Source organism: Amphiprion ocellaris, chromosome 16 (genome assembly GCF_022539595.1).
Source record: "Amphiprion ocellaris isolate individual 3 ecotype Okinawa chromosome 16, ASM2253959v1, whole genome shotgun sequence".
NCBI classification, from domain to species: Eukaryota; Metazoa; Chordata; class Actinopteri; family Pomacentridae; genus Amphiprion; species Amphiprion ocellaris.
In genome coordinates, this window is record NC_072781.1 from 24,985,129 (window position 1) to 25,000,117 (window position 14,989).

At 39.6% G+C, this 14,989-nt stretch overlaps 1 protein-coding gene across 2 annotated transcripts in view; it reads left to right on the forward strand.

Annotated features, from left to right (window-relative positions):
- thada (THADA armadillo repeat containing) overlaps nt 1–14,989 on the forward strand; it is a 129,141-nt gene that overhangs the window by 28,757 nt on the left and 85,395 nt on the right. For both annotated transcript variants that reach the window (XM_023276786.3, XM_035951242.2), the window contains exons 23-27: nt 1,276–1,408; nt 4,639–4,761; nt 4,957–5,079; nt 5,303–5,394; nt 13,479–13,568. In XM_023276786.3, the coding sequence (XP_023132554.3) occupies nt 1,276–1,408; nt 4,639–4,761; nt 4,957–5,079; nt 5,303–5,394; nt 13,479–13,568 (561 nt within the window). The remainder of the gene's footprint in view (nt 1–1,275; nt 1,409–4,638; nt 4,762–4,956; nt 5,080–5,302; nt 5,395–13,478; nt 13,569–14,989) is intronic.

The window sequence follows — 14,989 nt, forward strand, 5'->3', positions numbered from 1 at the left end:
TTACTTCTACTGGGAGGTTCTGTTTCCATAACCATTTGTTTGTCTATCTGTCAGCAGGACTACACAGAAACATACCAAGATCATTTACATGAAACTCAGTGGAAATATGAATTTCGTGCAATTGCAAATTGAATATACATCCCACTGAATGAAAATCTGAAATTACAGTGTGTACATTGCTGCATGTGTTTATCAGTGGAGATGTGTGTGTCCTTGTGTGTGATAGAATACGCTGTATTGTGCAGCAGCACTATGCCCTCATCTTTCTCCCACACTGGACTGTTCATCCCCTCAGCTCCACTGGCTCTTGTTAAACAGCTGCTTCTTACAGAAGAGGGAGAGAGCGGTTTCCTTGTGGGTGTGTGTCTGCCCGAGCTGCTTCAGATCATATTCTTAGCATTTGTTTTAAAACGTGCAGCACCAGATGCTACAGAGAGCGGTGTAAATGTGTCAAAGACTTTGAGCATGAACTTCTTTCATGACATCAACCTATCCTAAAAAGGTACATGTTAAGCTATGGATCAACATGTGATAACATTTCTGACTGAAGGAATGTAATGTGATACATTTTTGGTTACTGTATTTTGCTAGATGTGAGGATATGAGACCTGCACACACATTCAAACACATACCTGTAGAGTGGCTGAGGTGATTGATGATAATTTTTTTCATTTTGCTGGAAAAGAACGTATCTTTTGAACCACTGGTTCAGAGCACCTAAAAGCTAACCAAGTACATTGAGTTATGGTTCATAATTCTTCACACACCTTTGAACTGTCATTTTGTGGAACCGTTTTATGGAAACCTACTGTGAGATCCATCTGCTTGTCAAAGTAGATTTAAACAGATATTAAATATTATTTGCAGCTACTATGCAATCGAGGTTTGATGTGCCAGTGGACTGTTTTGTGTTGGGAGAAACAGACTGGATTAATTGTGTGAGATATAAGTCACGCAACATCTTGAAAGCATACATGCAGCAGCTAATGAGTGTACTACTGTAAATTGTGTATGATGGCGCACAAAATAATCCTTTTTTTAGCTGCTAACTAAACCCTATAATAAGCGTTGATGAGTCAACACACGTGATTCTATTGTGATTCATCTCATATAACTTTTTTAAAGTCTCTTTGATGTACCTGTGGGATTGGTTTGCAGATTTATGATTGTATAATTACTCATTCAAAACAGGAAACTCAAAAGATTTAGACCCCTGTTATTTATGATCACACTGGTGTGTGTGTGTGTGTGCGTGTGTGTGTGTGTGTGTTTAAGGAGTGGAAGTCAGGCCCTGCAGCAGCTTCCTGCCCGCTGGCTGTCTGAGGTTCTGGCAGAGGTCAAATCCAGTGACCCATCATCTAAACTGTGTGCCACACGACGCAGCGCTGGAATACCTTTCTACATCCAGGTGTGTAAGCACAATTTTCAAGAATCAACATAACAAACGGGTTAAAAAGTGTCCAAAGGGTGCTTGGAATGTTTCAGTTTTGATGGTAAAGTCACGTTGTTGATTTCAAGTGTTTGCAAGAGCCTGTTGTTTAAATTTAAAACACTTTAGAGCCCAGAAGATGTAGACTCTTGTCAGTAAACAGCACTTTAATCTGATTTAGTTTCTTAAGCATGTGCGGTAGAGTGCTGGTCACATTGGTTCACCAATCTTTCGTGAATATAACCCTCTCTGGACCCAGTGACCCTTTCTTTGTTGTTTTTCAGCAGTTTTTTTTTTTTTTACTTCATTTGTAGCTGTAGATGTTTGGCTTGTTGTACCTGATGCGAGATTTTCATTTAATGGGGTGTAACTGGACTTTGCAGAATTTTTGGAAACCCTGAAGATGGGAAATGAGGATCATTTGCCAACATACTAATTCCTAGTTATGACATGGCATCATTTTACGATTTGGTCAACATTAAGGTTATGATATGGAATGTTTTGTATGGACATTGAGGGCTATGGTTAGTGAATGGATGCTGGAAAGTTCTCAGAGGTTTTGTGATGGATGCCCTGCGTGTGTGCGTGCGTGTGTGTGTGTGTGTGTATTTGTGTTCCTGTTTACTCCCAAAGTAGTGCAATCAGCAGTTCTTGGCATGCCAGTGGATCACTCATGCTGGAAGAACATCTGTCTTTTTTTTCTCATTGACAAGCATACACTGTCACACATACACTCACACACACTGACATAATACATACACACACATTGTCCTCTGGTTGCCCTTCTTAATAGTCACACTTCTAACGATGTGTTGTAATCTCTGACATGACTGCTGCAGTCTGTTATTGAGCCACAGCTCGCCCCTCCTCTTCCTCTCATTACTGATATTGAAACTAGACATATGTTTTATCATGGCAGTAGTTTTGAAGTAGGGTTGCTCTTTTTTGTGGTTTTGGGTGCAAGGCTTCCCACTGACATCACAAACTCTCTTCTGTTTTTAGGTGTTTGTAAGCCAGGCATGTGTGCTGTCTAAAAACGGACAGCTGAATTTAACCAGACTTGATTCTTCATTTTGGTTTCAAAATTCCCAAAGTTGATGTTATGAAACTGGCTCTTAAGGCTGTGATGTCCTGATCCAAGTTTTTTATAGGACTTTATGGGAATTATCTCCATGCTAAAATGCTGTGAACATCCCTATTATGTAGTAAAGTAAGAGACAAGAGGACAAGTAGCAAGACAGAACAGAATATGATAAAAACAAAGATAGGTGATTAAAGTGGAGGATTAAAGGAGATGGAGAGACTGACAAGATAAGATAATAGTGAAAGAAGCAAGGGAAGTCTGGGGAGAAGCAGGAGTCCACACCTTGGCAGAGCTTTGGGCTGCATTCCTTCACACAGAGAGAAAGAGTCAGATCCGGGAATGCTGGCTCCTCCACTCGCTTCATGCTGGTCTGGACTGGTTCACAGGAACCAGGCTAGGCCTCTTCTTCCTCTTACCTTCCTCCAAGAGTTCATGAGAGCCAGACTGTGCCTCCTCCTTTCTTTCCTACCTCTATCTTCCATCTATCCATCCCTTCCTCCAAGGCCTCGCTCTTAACCATAAGCCATAACGACACAGCTGCCTCCCATCAGCTCCCAGGTCTTATTTCTCATGCAGCATCCCAGTGCTGTCACCTCCTCACTCACATATTCCCAGCTCCCACTCCTGGTGCACACAAATCACGTCATTCAGTCAACCTTTCAGTTTTTACAAACTTATGTAAGTTCAAAGCTGAGCCTTTTTGTGAATAACAAAAAGGCTCAGTCTAACAATTAACAAATCAGAAGCAACTTATTTAGTGTAAATAGGTTGGCTGGTATAAATGCTAATCTATTTGCTGAACTCTCAGTAGTTCTAACACAGGCACAAATGCATCCATTTCCTTACAAAACAGAAGGTACAGTAGCGGTCAAAAGTTTGAATGCACCTACATTTATTTAACGGATTTTGTTTACTTTTACTGCTTTCACCACTGTATGACAACAATGAAGACGTCGCAAACCTGAAACAGGGAAATATGTTTTAACAAAGCAAGATATTTTCCATATTTAAGACTCTTGCTATCTTTTGCTTCGATAAAGCTTTGCTCACTCCTCATTCTGGCAGCCAACTTCATGAGGTCGTCACCTAGAGCTTTTCTGACAGTCTTTAAAGAAGTAACCACAAATGCTGAGCACTTGTTGGCTACCTTTACTTCACTCTGTGGCCCAGCTCATCACAAACTATCCCAATTCAGTTAAGGTTGGGTGATTGCAGAGCTCAGGTCATCTGATGCGGCGCCCCATTACTCTTCTTCTTGGTCAAACAGCTCGAAAACAGCCCGGAGGTGTGTTTTAGCTCATTGCCCTGTTGAAAAATGGTTCCAAAAAGCTGAAACCAGGTGGGATGGCGTGTTGCTGCAGAATGTTGTGGCAGCCATTCTGGTTGAGTGTTGCCTTGAGGTCTGAATAAATCACCAACAGTGTCACCAGAACAGTCCCCTCTGAATACCTGATGTTGAGGTGTGTCTGCTACTTGAACTCTGGGAAGCACTGGTAATCTAAAGAGGCAGTTAATTTGTGATTACTGAGGCTGGAAACTCTAATGAAGCTCCTCTGCAGCACTGGGAACATTTGGCCTTCTTTCCTGGGCCGCTCCTTAAGATCCACTTTCACCACAGAGCTTGATTTTTCTTAAGACTTTCAGAGTTGCTGAATTTCTCAGACTGACCGACCTTCATGCCTTACAATAATAATGGATTGTTTTTTCGCTTTAATTAGTTGAACGGTTCTTACATAATATGGATTGCTGTAGTAGTTAAATAGGAATATTTGTCAGCACTTAATCTGCACAACTAACAGTCTAAAAAGGCTAAGAAGGCAAATAATTCCATCAAGTCATATTTGATACCTGTTAACTAAAAATTATTCCAGGTGACGGCCTTGTGGACCTGACCGAGAATTTGCCAATCGTGTGCAAAGCTGTCATTAAATAAACATCCTATGCTCTTACTTTAAAGGTGAAAACAACAAAACAACCAAGAGATTTCTGAAGAAAAAGAATCAGCATTAATGGGGAACAGAACCTGTTTACAGGTGTTGTTGTGTACGTCTGCATATATGAAAATAGTTTGTGTAATTTCCTTGTAATATCCTGCGTACTGCATGTGTGTTTTGGGCTTCCTCAGGCTCTGCTGTCCTCTGAGCCCAAGTCGTCCAGCTGCAGTCTGTTGAAGATGACCATGAGAGAGCTGATTGCTCTGGCCATGCCCTCTGCTGACAGGAACACTGACAGCTCCACTGTGCCTCAGGTTTGACCACCTTGTAGCTTTATGAAGGAGTCATACATCTAGTCAGATCTTATACCATCGCAAGGGATACTGGTTGGCCCGATTTTTCTTTCTTAATATACTTTATGGCTCTTAAAATTCGTCTTGCATTGCAACAGAGCAGAGGGTATTTTTTGGATTGTCTCTACTAAAAGATACCTCTTGTCCTCACCACAGGTCCATGCTCTGAACATCCTCAGGGCACTGTACAGGGACACTCGTCTGGGTGAAAACATTATTCCCTTTGTCTCAGAAGGAATGCAGGCTGCTGTTTTAGGCTTCACCTCTCCTGTGTGGGCAGTGAGTCTCATATTTTCTACCTCAGTTTAAATAAACGTAACATTAGGACATCCATAAAGTGAACATTTATTGCAAAATTAAAAGACAAAACTGGCCTTTGTGGCAGAATGTCGCTGCATGTCATGCTGAACAAAGTCAGTGCTTTCTAATTCCTCATCCTGTGATGTTGGTATTTGCTCTCTGTGCTCTGTCCACTTTGTTTCTCTTTTTTTCCATTTCCCAGGTGAGGAACTCCTCCACTCTTCTCTTCAGCACTCTGATCACAAGGATTTTTGGAGTGAAGAAAGGGAAGGACGAACACTCAAAAAAGAACAGGTCTGCTGCTTGTCCCTCTCTTGTAGTTTTCATTTCAAGTTTCTAGTCCAGTGCAGTCGTGCAAACAAGGTCCAAAAAGATATAATTACCACTAAAGTCCTCAACAACAGTCAGATGTGGTCCTAATTATTATTATCTTAGCATAGAATGAAATAAAGCTTTTTTTTTGCTTCAACATTAAGCCAGTTTACAATAAAGAAAATAATTCTGAATCAACATATAAGGTGCTTAAAAGTAATAACAGATCTGTACGAACAGTAGTTATTTAAGACCACGTGGGGGCGCTGTTGTAACACTGCCTTCGCAGAAATGCAGTCTTTCATAGTACACAGACCTGACTGATTATTGTTGCCTGCAGAGATGCAGGTTTTGACTGATCCTGTATCAGCAATGAGGAAATGGCACCGAGGGCACAGGAAAAACGGGCATTTCACTTAAAGTAGTAAAATATATACACACAATATTATTTTTTAAAATTAATATTCTATTTAAAGAACTGCTGCCTACCTCAGGGGCTTTATCATGGATATTTAATTGAACTTTACAGCTACATTTGCTGCAAATATATACCATAAAAGGTGCAATAACAAACAGAAAGGTGAAACAGCTACATGTATGATCTTTAGAGGTCTGTTAATGCTATAGTCTGCAGTATAAAATTGCACTGTTGTACATACCTCCTATGTTCTGTTCAGCATGCAAGAAAACATCTGAAACAATATCTAGACCAGAGACCATAAGGCAATAAAAATATCTAATGAAACCCAAGGTGATGTTATATTTATGAAACTTTAAATGATCATTTCAGAGGCAAAACCTTCAATAAGAGGCTCACAGTTAATCATGTTTTGTTGATACAGTAAATCCAGAGCTTAAGACTGATGTAGACTGACATTTAGACAAACAGTCACAAGCAGCAATACAGGTGATGATATTCGAGAAGCTGCAAGTTGGGGGTGGGTAAAATGTTTATATGTTGATCTAGAACCATCACACACCCAAAGTGAGGTTGAGTTGTGCAGATGATGAATCTGTTTAGAGGGTTAACTGTCTTTGTTTTAGTTGGAAAGTTATCAGTTTTGCTGTCGAAGACTGAAAGATTGCAGATTGTTTTTGAGGTTTAAGCAAGAGTCTTAAATTCTAACCATTTCCCAATGCCTTGTCAAACAAACATCCAATGTTTGGAAACCTTGATAATTAAAATGGTACCACATATATCCACATATATTTTATGTGTTGTATCCAGTTTAAAGTTGGGGCAGGCAGTATGTTTTGGTGTCACTGGGCAAAAATTTCATACTAACGTAATTTAAGTGGTCTGAGAGGAAACGAGACTTCTTCATGACTTCTGGGCTCCATTTTCAGGCTTTAGTAAATCTAATTGTGACAGGAGACTTTTGCTACTCACAAATCTTTTCAACCAGTGCAGGTGAAGGTATAAAGAGTAACAAAGTTAACCATCAGAGTAGGACATCGTGGCTCAGTCCACTAAACAGCGTTCTTTTACAAGTGACTCTTGACTTAAAACATATATACTGCCTGGCCAAAAAAAACTGACACCTGGATTTAACTAAACAAATAGGTAAGAGCTTTCCATTGGATAATTACTGCAGTGATGAATACGTTTCAGCTGCTACAACTTGTTTAACCCTAGTTGATGCAGTGAGGAACTTTTTATTTCCTAAACAACCATGTCAGAAGACATATCCTGTGGTCATGGAAAGGATGTTAATCTGTGTCAGAAGGGTCAAATTATTGGTCTACATCAAGCAAAAAAAAAAAAACTAAGGAGATTTCTGAAACTACTAAAATCAGGTTAAGAAGTAAAGGCAGTCCAACAAAATATTAGATTGTGCGATTTTATTTTGGCCGTGCAGTGTATATGTGGTATTTTTGCATATGCCTGTGCTTATCTGGTGCAGTTTAGCACTTGAGATGCTGCGACAGATTTCACACGATTCTAGAATCACAAAAATATATGACGCCACAGGGAAATATGTCATATATGCTCATATCACACAGTGAGATGTCTTTTTTTGCTTCTCCAGTTGCATAAAAAAAGTCTGGCTTTGTGGCCAGACACATAAGAATGGTTTAGATGATTGATAGCTTACCCTCTGCTGTTGAAATTGATACAGTGATGCATCTAATATTCAGAACATATTGAAGCAAACATAATAATAATGTGCATGTACCATTTGGCAGTACTGTCGGACAACATGACATTTTTACTGAGGTCTGTATCGAGCTCAGCAGTGATTTGTTACCCCATAGATAATCCAGGGTAAAGTTTCCCAGGGCTTTGGGTTCTGCTCCAGAACGCTCAGTCTGGTTCCTTATACTTGGCTGCTTCCCTTGAAGGCCTCTGAATATTGTTAACCAAGCCAAGGCTGCTCCTGTTTATCTTGTGTTTTTAATCTGCTGTCCAGCTCTCTATAGCTCTCAGTTATCTTCCCTCCTCTTGTCTGCTGCTTACTTTCTTATTAGTGTGTGGAGTTGTTGTTATGTGCACATGTGAGAGTGTGTGCACTGTGATTAATGACAAATAATAATAAATGACGGATATGAAAATTAGCATGTGAACTGTAACTTGTAATTTAGTGGGACTTCACAAGGCTTCTATATTAGTGTTCTTGCAATATATCAGTCATCATGCCAGTAACTCACATTGTGTTGACCTGAAGTTGTTACAGAACTGTGCACGTATGAGCAAATATGCTGCATCTCATTGGTAGTTGTGTCTTTGTGAGTCTTTTGTCATACGTCTGGTCCCTGTTATTACTGTGATTTTGCGTTTGTGATCTCTAGCAGCAGAAAATGTATTTTGACAGCTTGTCCACTCTAATATTTGAATGTGTGTGTGTGTATATGTGTGTGTCTTGACTAGCTGGAGTATAAACACATTTCCCTCTCTGACAGACCAGTTTCTTCACAGCATTGTGTGTGTTTGTGTGTTTGGAAACACCGAGCTTCTTGCTGTCTGTGGGAATTTCAGCTGTGTATTTTCCAAAGTTATTTGCATCCAGACATATTGTTTGCTTGCGGATCATCGTTCCACTGAGCCCAGACTCGGGCCTCGCTCTGCTCCCCGATGTTGATCTGATATCGTTGTTGAGATTAACGTAGCTATAAACAAAACCGACAGAATGAAGATTGCTTTCTGCGTTCCAACCAAAACCCTGCCAGCTTTAATTCAAGCCTGCGTCAACTCCTCACTTTGCACTCTTCTTGTATATGTAAAAATACTCCAAATTATTGTTACTGAGGATATTTGAGCATTGTAGTAAAAGGTAATTTGCACAGTGCTGGAGGCACAATAGCAGGCTTGTTATCAGTGGTGGAGAAAGTATCAAATCATTTACTTACAAGTAAAAAGCATTCCAGATGAGTGTTTCACTAATTTAACGTGACTCTTCTATAATAGTCAGACTTAAGATCAAACAAGAAACAAAGTCAAACTTGATGCAGCAGAACCAGACTGAGCGTTTTTTTCTTCCCTGTCAAAACAGGCATCTGAATTACCCACAATTCGGATTTCAGTGTCTTGTGCTTGTAGTGGCTAATTTAACTTAAAGCTGCGAGCTTTGATGAGAGGTGAACAGCAGGCCACAGAGGTCTGGTGATCTCAGTTCTCTCCAAGTTCACACCACCCAGATTTTTCTCATTAACACTGACTGAAATTGGGTAATTCAGCCAACTTCACATGCTCCCTCTGGAGCCACAACATATTTTATACGCGTTGTATTTGCATATGCAGTAGCACTTTCCAGCAAACAGACGCTGATGAGTGAAATCATCAGAACTCCCCGTTAGGTGTAAAGTACAGAGATATCATCAAAAAAATGCAGACAATGTTTGAAATGTTACAGGTAAGAAAAGTGGGACCTGACACTGTAACATTATTAGAGGCTAAATGCTGATACATTATTGTGTAAGCAGTATTATACTGTTGTAACTGGTCATGGTGGAGCTCTAGTGGAGTCCAGTGTTTCCAACCTCAAGCCTGTCCAAATGGCTACAGGATAAATCCGATAGACTGTGAAACGATGAATGTGGTAAAGAAGCGAATCTGAAGTTCTGCTATACAAATGTGCTTCTTAAAGTTATTTTGAATCTTTATGTTAGATCTCTGATCATTTTCTTTCTGTGGGTCTCAAATTGGTGTTAAAATAAAAGTATGTTAGAGGTTTAGACAAGGAAATCCCTTGTCACTGGAACAGCTTAAACTCATTCAGAATTCAGAAATGTTTTAAGTAAAACCTTAAAATAAAAAAACAAACATAGATGTAGTGCAATACCCTAGCAGAACACAACACTAATACTAACTACATATAATTTCATAAACACCTGACCAAAACTGCACATTAACAGCATCATAAAAGTAGTTGTAAAGGAAGAACAGTTGCTCTGGCTCACATTAGATTGTCAGGTACACATAATAATAGAGGTCACTGAGTGTGGAACACTTTGTACATGTTTTCTGAAAGAAGTCTATTCATGTAAGACAACATGTTTTAAACACGTTTTGTGCCCTTTGCCAGGAAGGCCGTGTGCAGCACGCACATCTGTGAGACACAAACATGACCAGGCCTTTTCACTTACACCTCCTCCTTTCTGCTCTCTCCTTCTTTGTGACCCTTACCCCCTCTACCCCATCTAATCTGCTCTGACACGACCTCTCACCTTTGTCCTCCAGGCAGCACAGTCCTGTCAGACTGAGAGACTCTCATTAAGGAAAGCAGAGAAGGATGGGGAGCACACACACTTATATAACACACCCAGGACTGTACATCAGTGGGGTTTTTTGCTATTGTTTCCATATGCAGCTCTCATGTACAATTATCCTCATACTCCCCTGTGTGTATATGTGTCACATCCAGGTTGAAGGGGGTTTTCGAACCTACACACATGACTCACTTTCCTACTATGACAGTGCAGGCTGCTAACTTGAACCAGGTCCAAAGAGAGTGTGTGTGCGTTTGCATGTGTGTGTGTGTCCAGAATCAGTGCCAGTCGTGACTAAAGCAGTATGCGATCTCTCCAGTCTTGTGATGAAGTGCTTGGCAGACCAGACCTCTTCCCTTTAGGAGCGACTTGATTTAGACGGGCTGAGTTAAATTAAAACTTTATTGGCCCTGAGGCTGAATGGCGGTTGAAGCAGCGAGACCGCCAGTGTTAAATATAAAGTTTGTCATTTTATTGACAGTTGTGTATGTGTCTAAGTTGAATGCATATAAGCACAAACACACGTGACAGTGGCACATGGTGCAGTATATATGCATACACACAATTAGGACTGTTTATTTCTAGCTGTAGTGGGAGAAGCAAACCTACAGGCTGGATTTGTTTAGGTAGAGAGTGTTTGGCACAAGAACATCTCCTTATCGGAGCTTCACAACATTTGTCTGTAGACTCTGTTACTCCCCTCCTCTGCTTCTTGCTGTTTCTTGTTAAATCACTTTAATGGAAAGGTTGTGTTTGGAACATATGAATTTAGTCATGACTTTCATTAATGTAATTAAAGCAACTTAAATTCAAGTTTGATCCTAGTAAAATCATTAGTATTGTTTTTCATTTTTTACTCTAGTTTCACTCTCCTCAGATATACAAACTGCATTTTTATATAGTACTAACATAATTTTCCCTTCTCTCTGTGACTGTTTTAAAATTCAAAACACATTTCCAGTTTGCATGCTTTCCAAGTGCTTCTGATCTTTGACTTAAGTGTATTTGGTGTCTCTCTAAATATCTGAAGATCAAGGCTGATGGTCAGTTTCCTTTTCTTTTTTTATTAATTGTTTGTGCAGTGTATGCTTCGTGTCAAGACACAAACTTTTTATTAGAACTTTCATCTGCCTTTAGCATTGCCATCAGGTACGGGTGGAGTAAATTCTCACATATTTTTACTTAAATAGAAGGGTGAATGTCACAATGTAAAATAGTCTCATTACAAATTAAAATTCTATTTAGACAATGTTACTTAAGTGAGTATATTAAGTAAGTATAAAGTCATCCACAAACATTAGTTTAAAGTTTGAATCTTTGAGTTGCAATCGAGAACTTTTTATTCTGTATTTGTAACAAACCAAAACTGTGCCTAATTTAGATATGGCCACCATCCACTTTAAAGCAGTCTTTTTGTGCAGTAATATACCGCTCCCAGTGCTCCTTCCACACTTGAATACTCTTTAAGTCCCATTCTGTAGACGTCAAGCACCACCTGTGACATGCACTGGACAGAAAGGTCCCTCTTCAACTTCAGTTTCATTTTGTAGAACTGGAAGAAATTGAAGGGAGCTAAAAGTGGTTAGTAGGGTGGGTGGAGACCAGTTGTTGTGTTGATGCAACCACACAATGTTTGAATGACTGTCAAACAAAACAATGAAGATGCTCTTGGTGTTGTTCTGTCAGCTCTTCCCTAAACATTGCTGTTTGGTTTCTGGATCGTAGCCTTAGAACCAACTCTTTTGACTAGCAGTATTCCTCGACATGAAAGGTGGGTCAGTTTGACACAGAATGTGATGTTGGCATTCTGCACAAGTTTGAGGTCCGTGGTTAAATCACAAATGTGCACCTGCAAATGTTTAGAATGGGACTTCCAGAAAGATTTTCAAATGCACCAATAGTGCTGTATTCCTGCAGAGGAATATTACTTCAAAGAAAACATCTGGAATGTTTTTGCTTTTTATTGGGGCAGCCTTGGAATTTCTTGATCGCACCATGTATTCGACGCAGACTGTTGATCTATTGCATGTTACATCATTGGTCTATCTTTAGTCATGCATTGTCATAAAATAAGGGTTTTACTGCTGTTGTTGATTATGGTCATTTTTAAGTGTTTTATGTAGGACTTAAACTAACAATTCACATTATTATGGGCTAATCAGTTGTTTATCTTTTAATGAATATATATTTTATTGATTTAAAGCCCATCCAGTAAAAAAAGGAGTTTTTTATCTTGTTAACATGTGCACATGATGTTATTTTTTCTATGCTGGAAGAAAAATCATGAGCGAAATAAGCAATCAGTGTCATGGCTGAGTATTTCCACCTTAAGACTGCAGTGTGCCGACGACAGTCTCAAAAACACGGATTCAGACTTCCAAGGTTTGCTAAGTTACAAACATAAGAACCCAAACCTGTCAACTTGCAGGGTGAGACTTTCTGCATCATTATTCTTCTACAGAATTAGTTTCTGGTTGAAACTTGTGTGACTAAATTGCTCCATTTTTACAATGAACCAATGAGTAGTTTTACAGTGATTGAGCAGAGCTGTAGGCGAGCTAATGAGTGAGCGGTAATGGGTTGGATGAAGAGAGATGTGAGGACTTCAGAGACCTGCACATTCTAGTAGAAGCAACAGTGCAGAGCTGCATTTATGGTATTTTAAGACAGGAAGGGGAGATTTTCATTGAAAACACCTTTAAATATGTAACTTTGATAGACAGAAATTAGTTTTTAGAGGTTTAAAAAAGGACCTGAGATGAACTTTAAAACAAATTAAAGTTGTTTAAAACAGCAGCAAATCATTAAGTTTGAAAAGCTGGAAGCATTAATGTCTGGAATTTTCATGGAAAATGAGAATTGGCAATATAGTTACAAAGTCATTTTCTGTAAATGTACTAATCATCTCTGCTTCACTCTATTTTATGAGCACATTATATGTTTTGCCTGAAGATGAGAATGAATAACTCAAGTGAAATACGGTACCTTAAATTTGTACTTAAACACAGCACTTGAGTATTTCCACCTGTCACCAGGTTTAAATTTTAATTTCTCATATTGAAAAGTTTATTTTATGTTTGAAATGGTTGCACGCTAACATTCTACACTATGATTAACTTAATAAACATTATACCTGCTGAATAGCATCGTGCCACTATTGTCTCACAGAACTGCTAGCACTGCTGCAGACAAACAAAGGAAAAATAAATTCTTTACCCTTAATACCTTTATAGGGAACCACTGCCATAAACCTCTGGCTTCATACTGCCTGTTTGAGAATCCTCACTTCTCTGCTTATGTACTTAAGTGCCCTTATTGCAGTTTAAAAACCTCCTGTCTTTCTCGACGTCTGCCTGCAGGATGACAGGGAGAGAGTTCTTCACTCGTTTTCCAGCTCTCTATCCGTTTCTCCTGAGCCAGCTGGAGGAGGCTGCAGCCACAGTGGAAAGGTGAGGTGGCCCTCTTTAATCCACACACATGCACACTCCACATTCAGCCCTCGCCATGGCTTTTCACACATCTCTGATCCCATTATAGGTTTAATTTTACTTTAAAGTTTTCTAAGCTGCACGAGACAGCTTTTTTGTTTTCTTAAGCTGATTTATCTGCAGTGCTCTTGTGCTGGGAGGCTTCATGGAGTACCAAGGTGGAAGAGGTGAGTTAGTGCAGCTTTTCATCAGTTCTAAAGGAACATGAACTGTGAATTGCTGTCTTGTCTGGTCAAATAGCATTGGTCTGCATTGATTTGTTATGCAGGCCTTTTGTTTAAGTACTACTTGCTCAGTTGACAGACTGTTTTCTCAAAGTCCAAGGCTTTATGACCGAATAAAGTAAATGTCTTGTTCAGATTTAGTTTAGTGTTTTTGTGCAGTAGAGAGTTGAGTCCACTGTGGTTCATTGACCTTATCTTTGTCAACTCAGCTGAAACTCCCTTTTTAAAAGCATTTGAGTCGTCCAATAGCTCCCCAGGCATCCTTATCTTAATATGGATCTAATTAATTGAAAGCTCTTTCAGACCAGCTCTTTCACAATTCCCTTCACTCCCCTCGACCCCGTTAAAACATTTGCAAATTTCCCACGGAACCAGATCTCGGCTGTCTGACTTCCCACATCATCTCAGCATATCGCGCCACCCAAACAGACCAACCGCACCATACTGTAGTCATACACAGCAGGATGGGAGTTTAGTGGTTTTAAACAGACGTGCAGAAGTTACAGTACAAGGATATGTCTAAAACTGGCCATGGTGCAGGAAAGATTATAGTAGTCAGATTTGAAACTGTGTCCACATATATACATTGTGCATTATGTAATCCACCCTTCCTCCACAAAAGCCCTCAAACAAGAACCATGAAGACATATTATGACGGGAAAGCAGTCTTGTGTGCAAAGAAAGCGGTCACCAAGCTGACATGAAAGCACAGAGCAAAGCACCAACAAAAAGTGGCTTCAATGCAGTTACAGATGGAAAGCATGATTTGAGCTCTGCTTTTCCTCAGGCAGCGTTTGTTATTGTAGCATGTAGACAGGCGAGCTCAAAATGTTTTGCCTATCTGCATGTTATTTTATAGCCTGGACGGGTTTAAAGTGAAAATGAAATTAATTTTTGGATGCCGTGCTTTTACCTGCTCTAACTGATTTTTTTTAGCCACCTGTTGGCCGCTAAAACAATTTCTGAACACATTTACATAGAAATACGTTTTAAGAGGAATTATTGAACCTCTTTCAGGCATGTGCTGCAGTCTGTCAATCTGATGGCAACTTAGTGTGTCAGCCTTATATCTGAATCAGCAGCCTGGTCACTTTTCCCTCATTTCTGCATGACTTTCAACACAGATTAATTCTGAACTGCTCCCAGTCACCTTAAAAG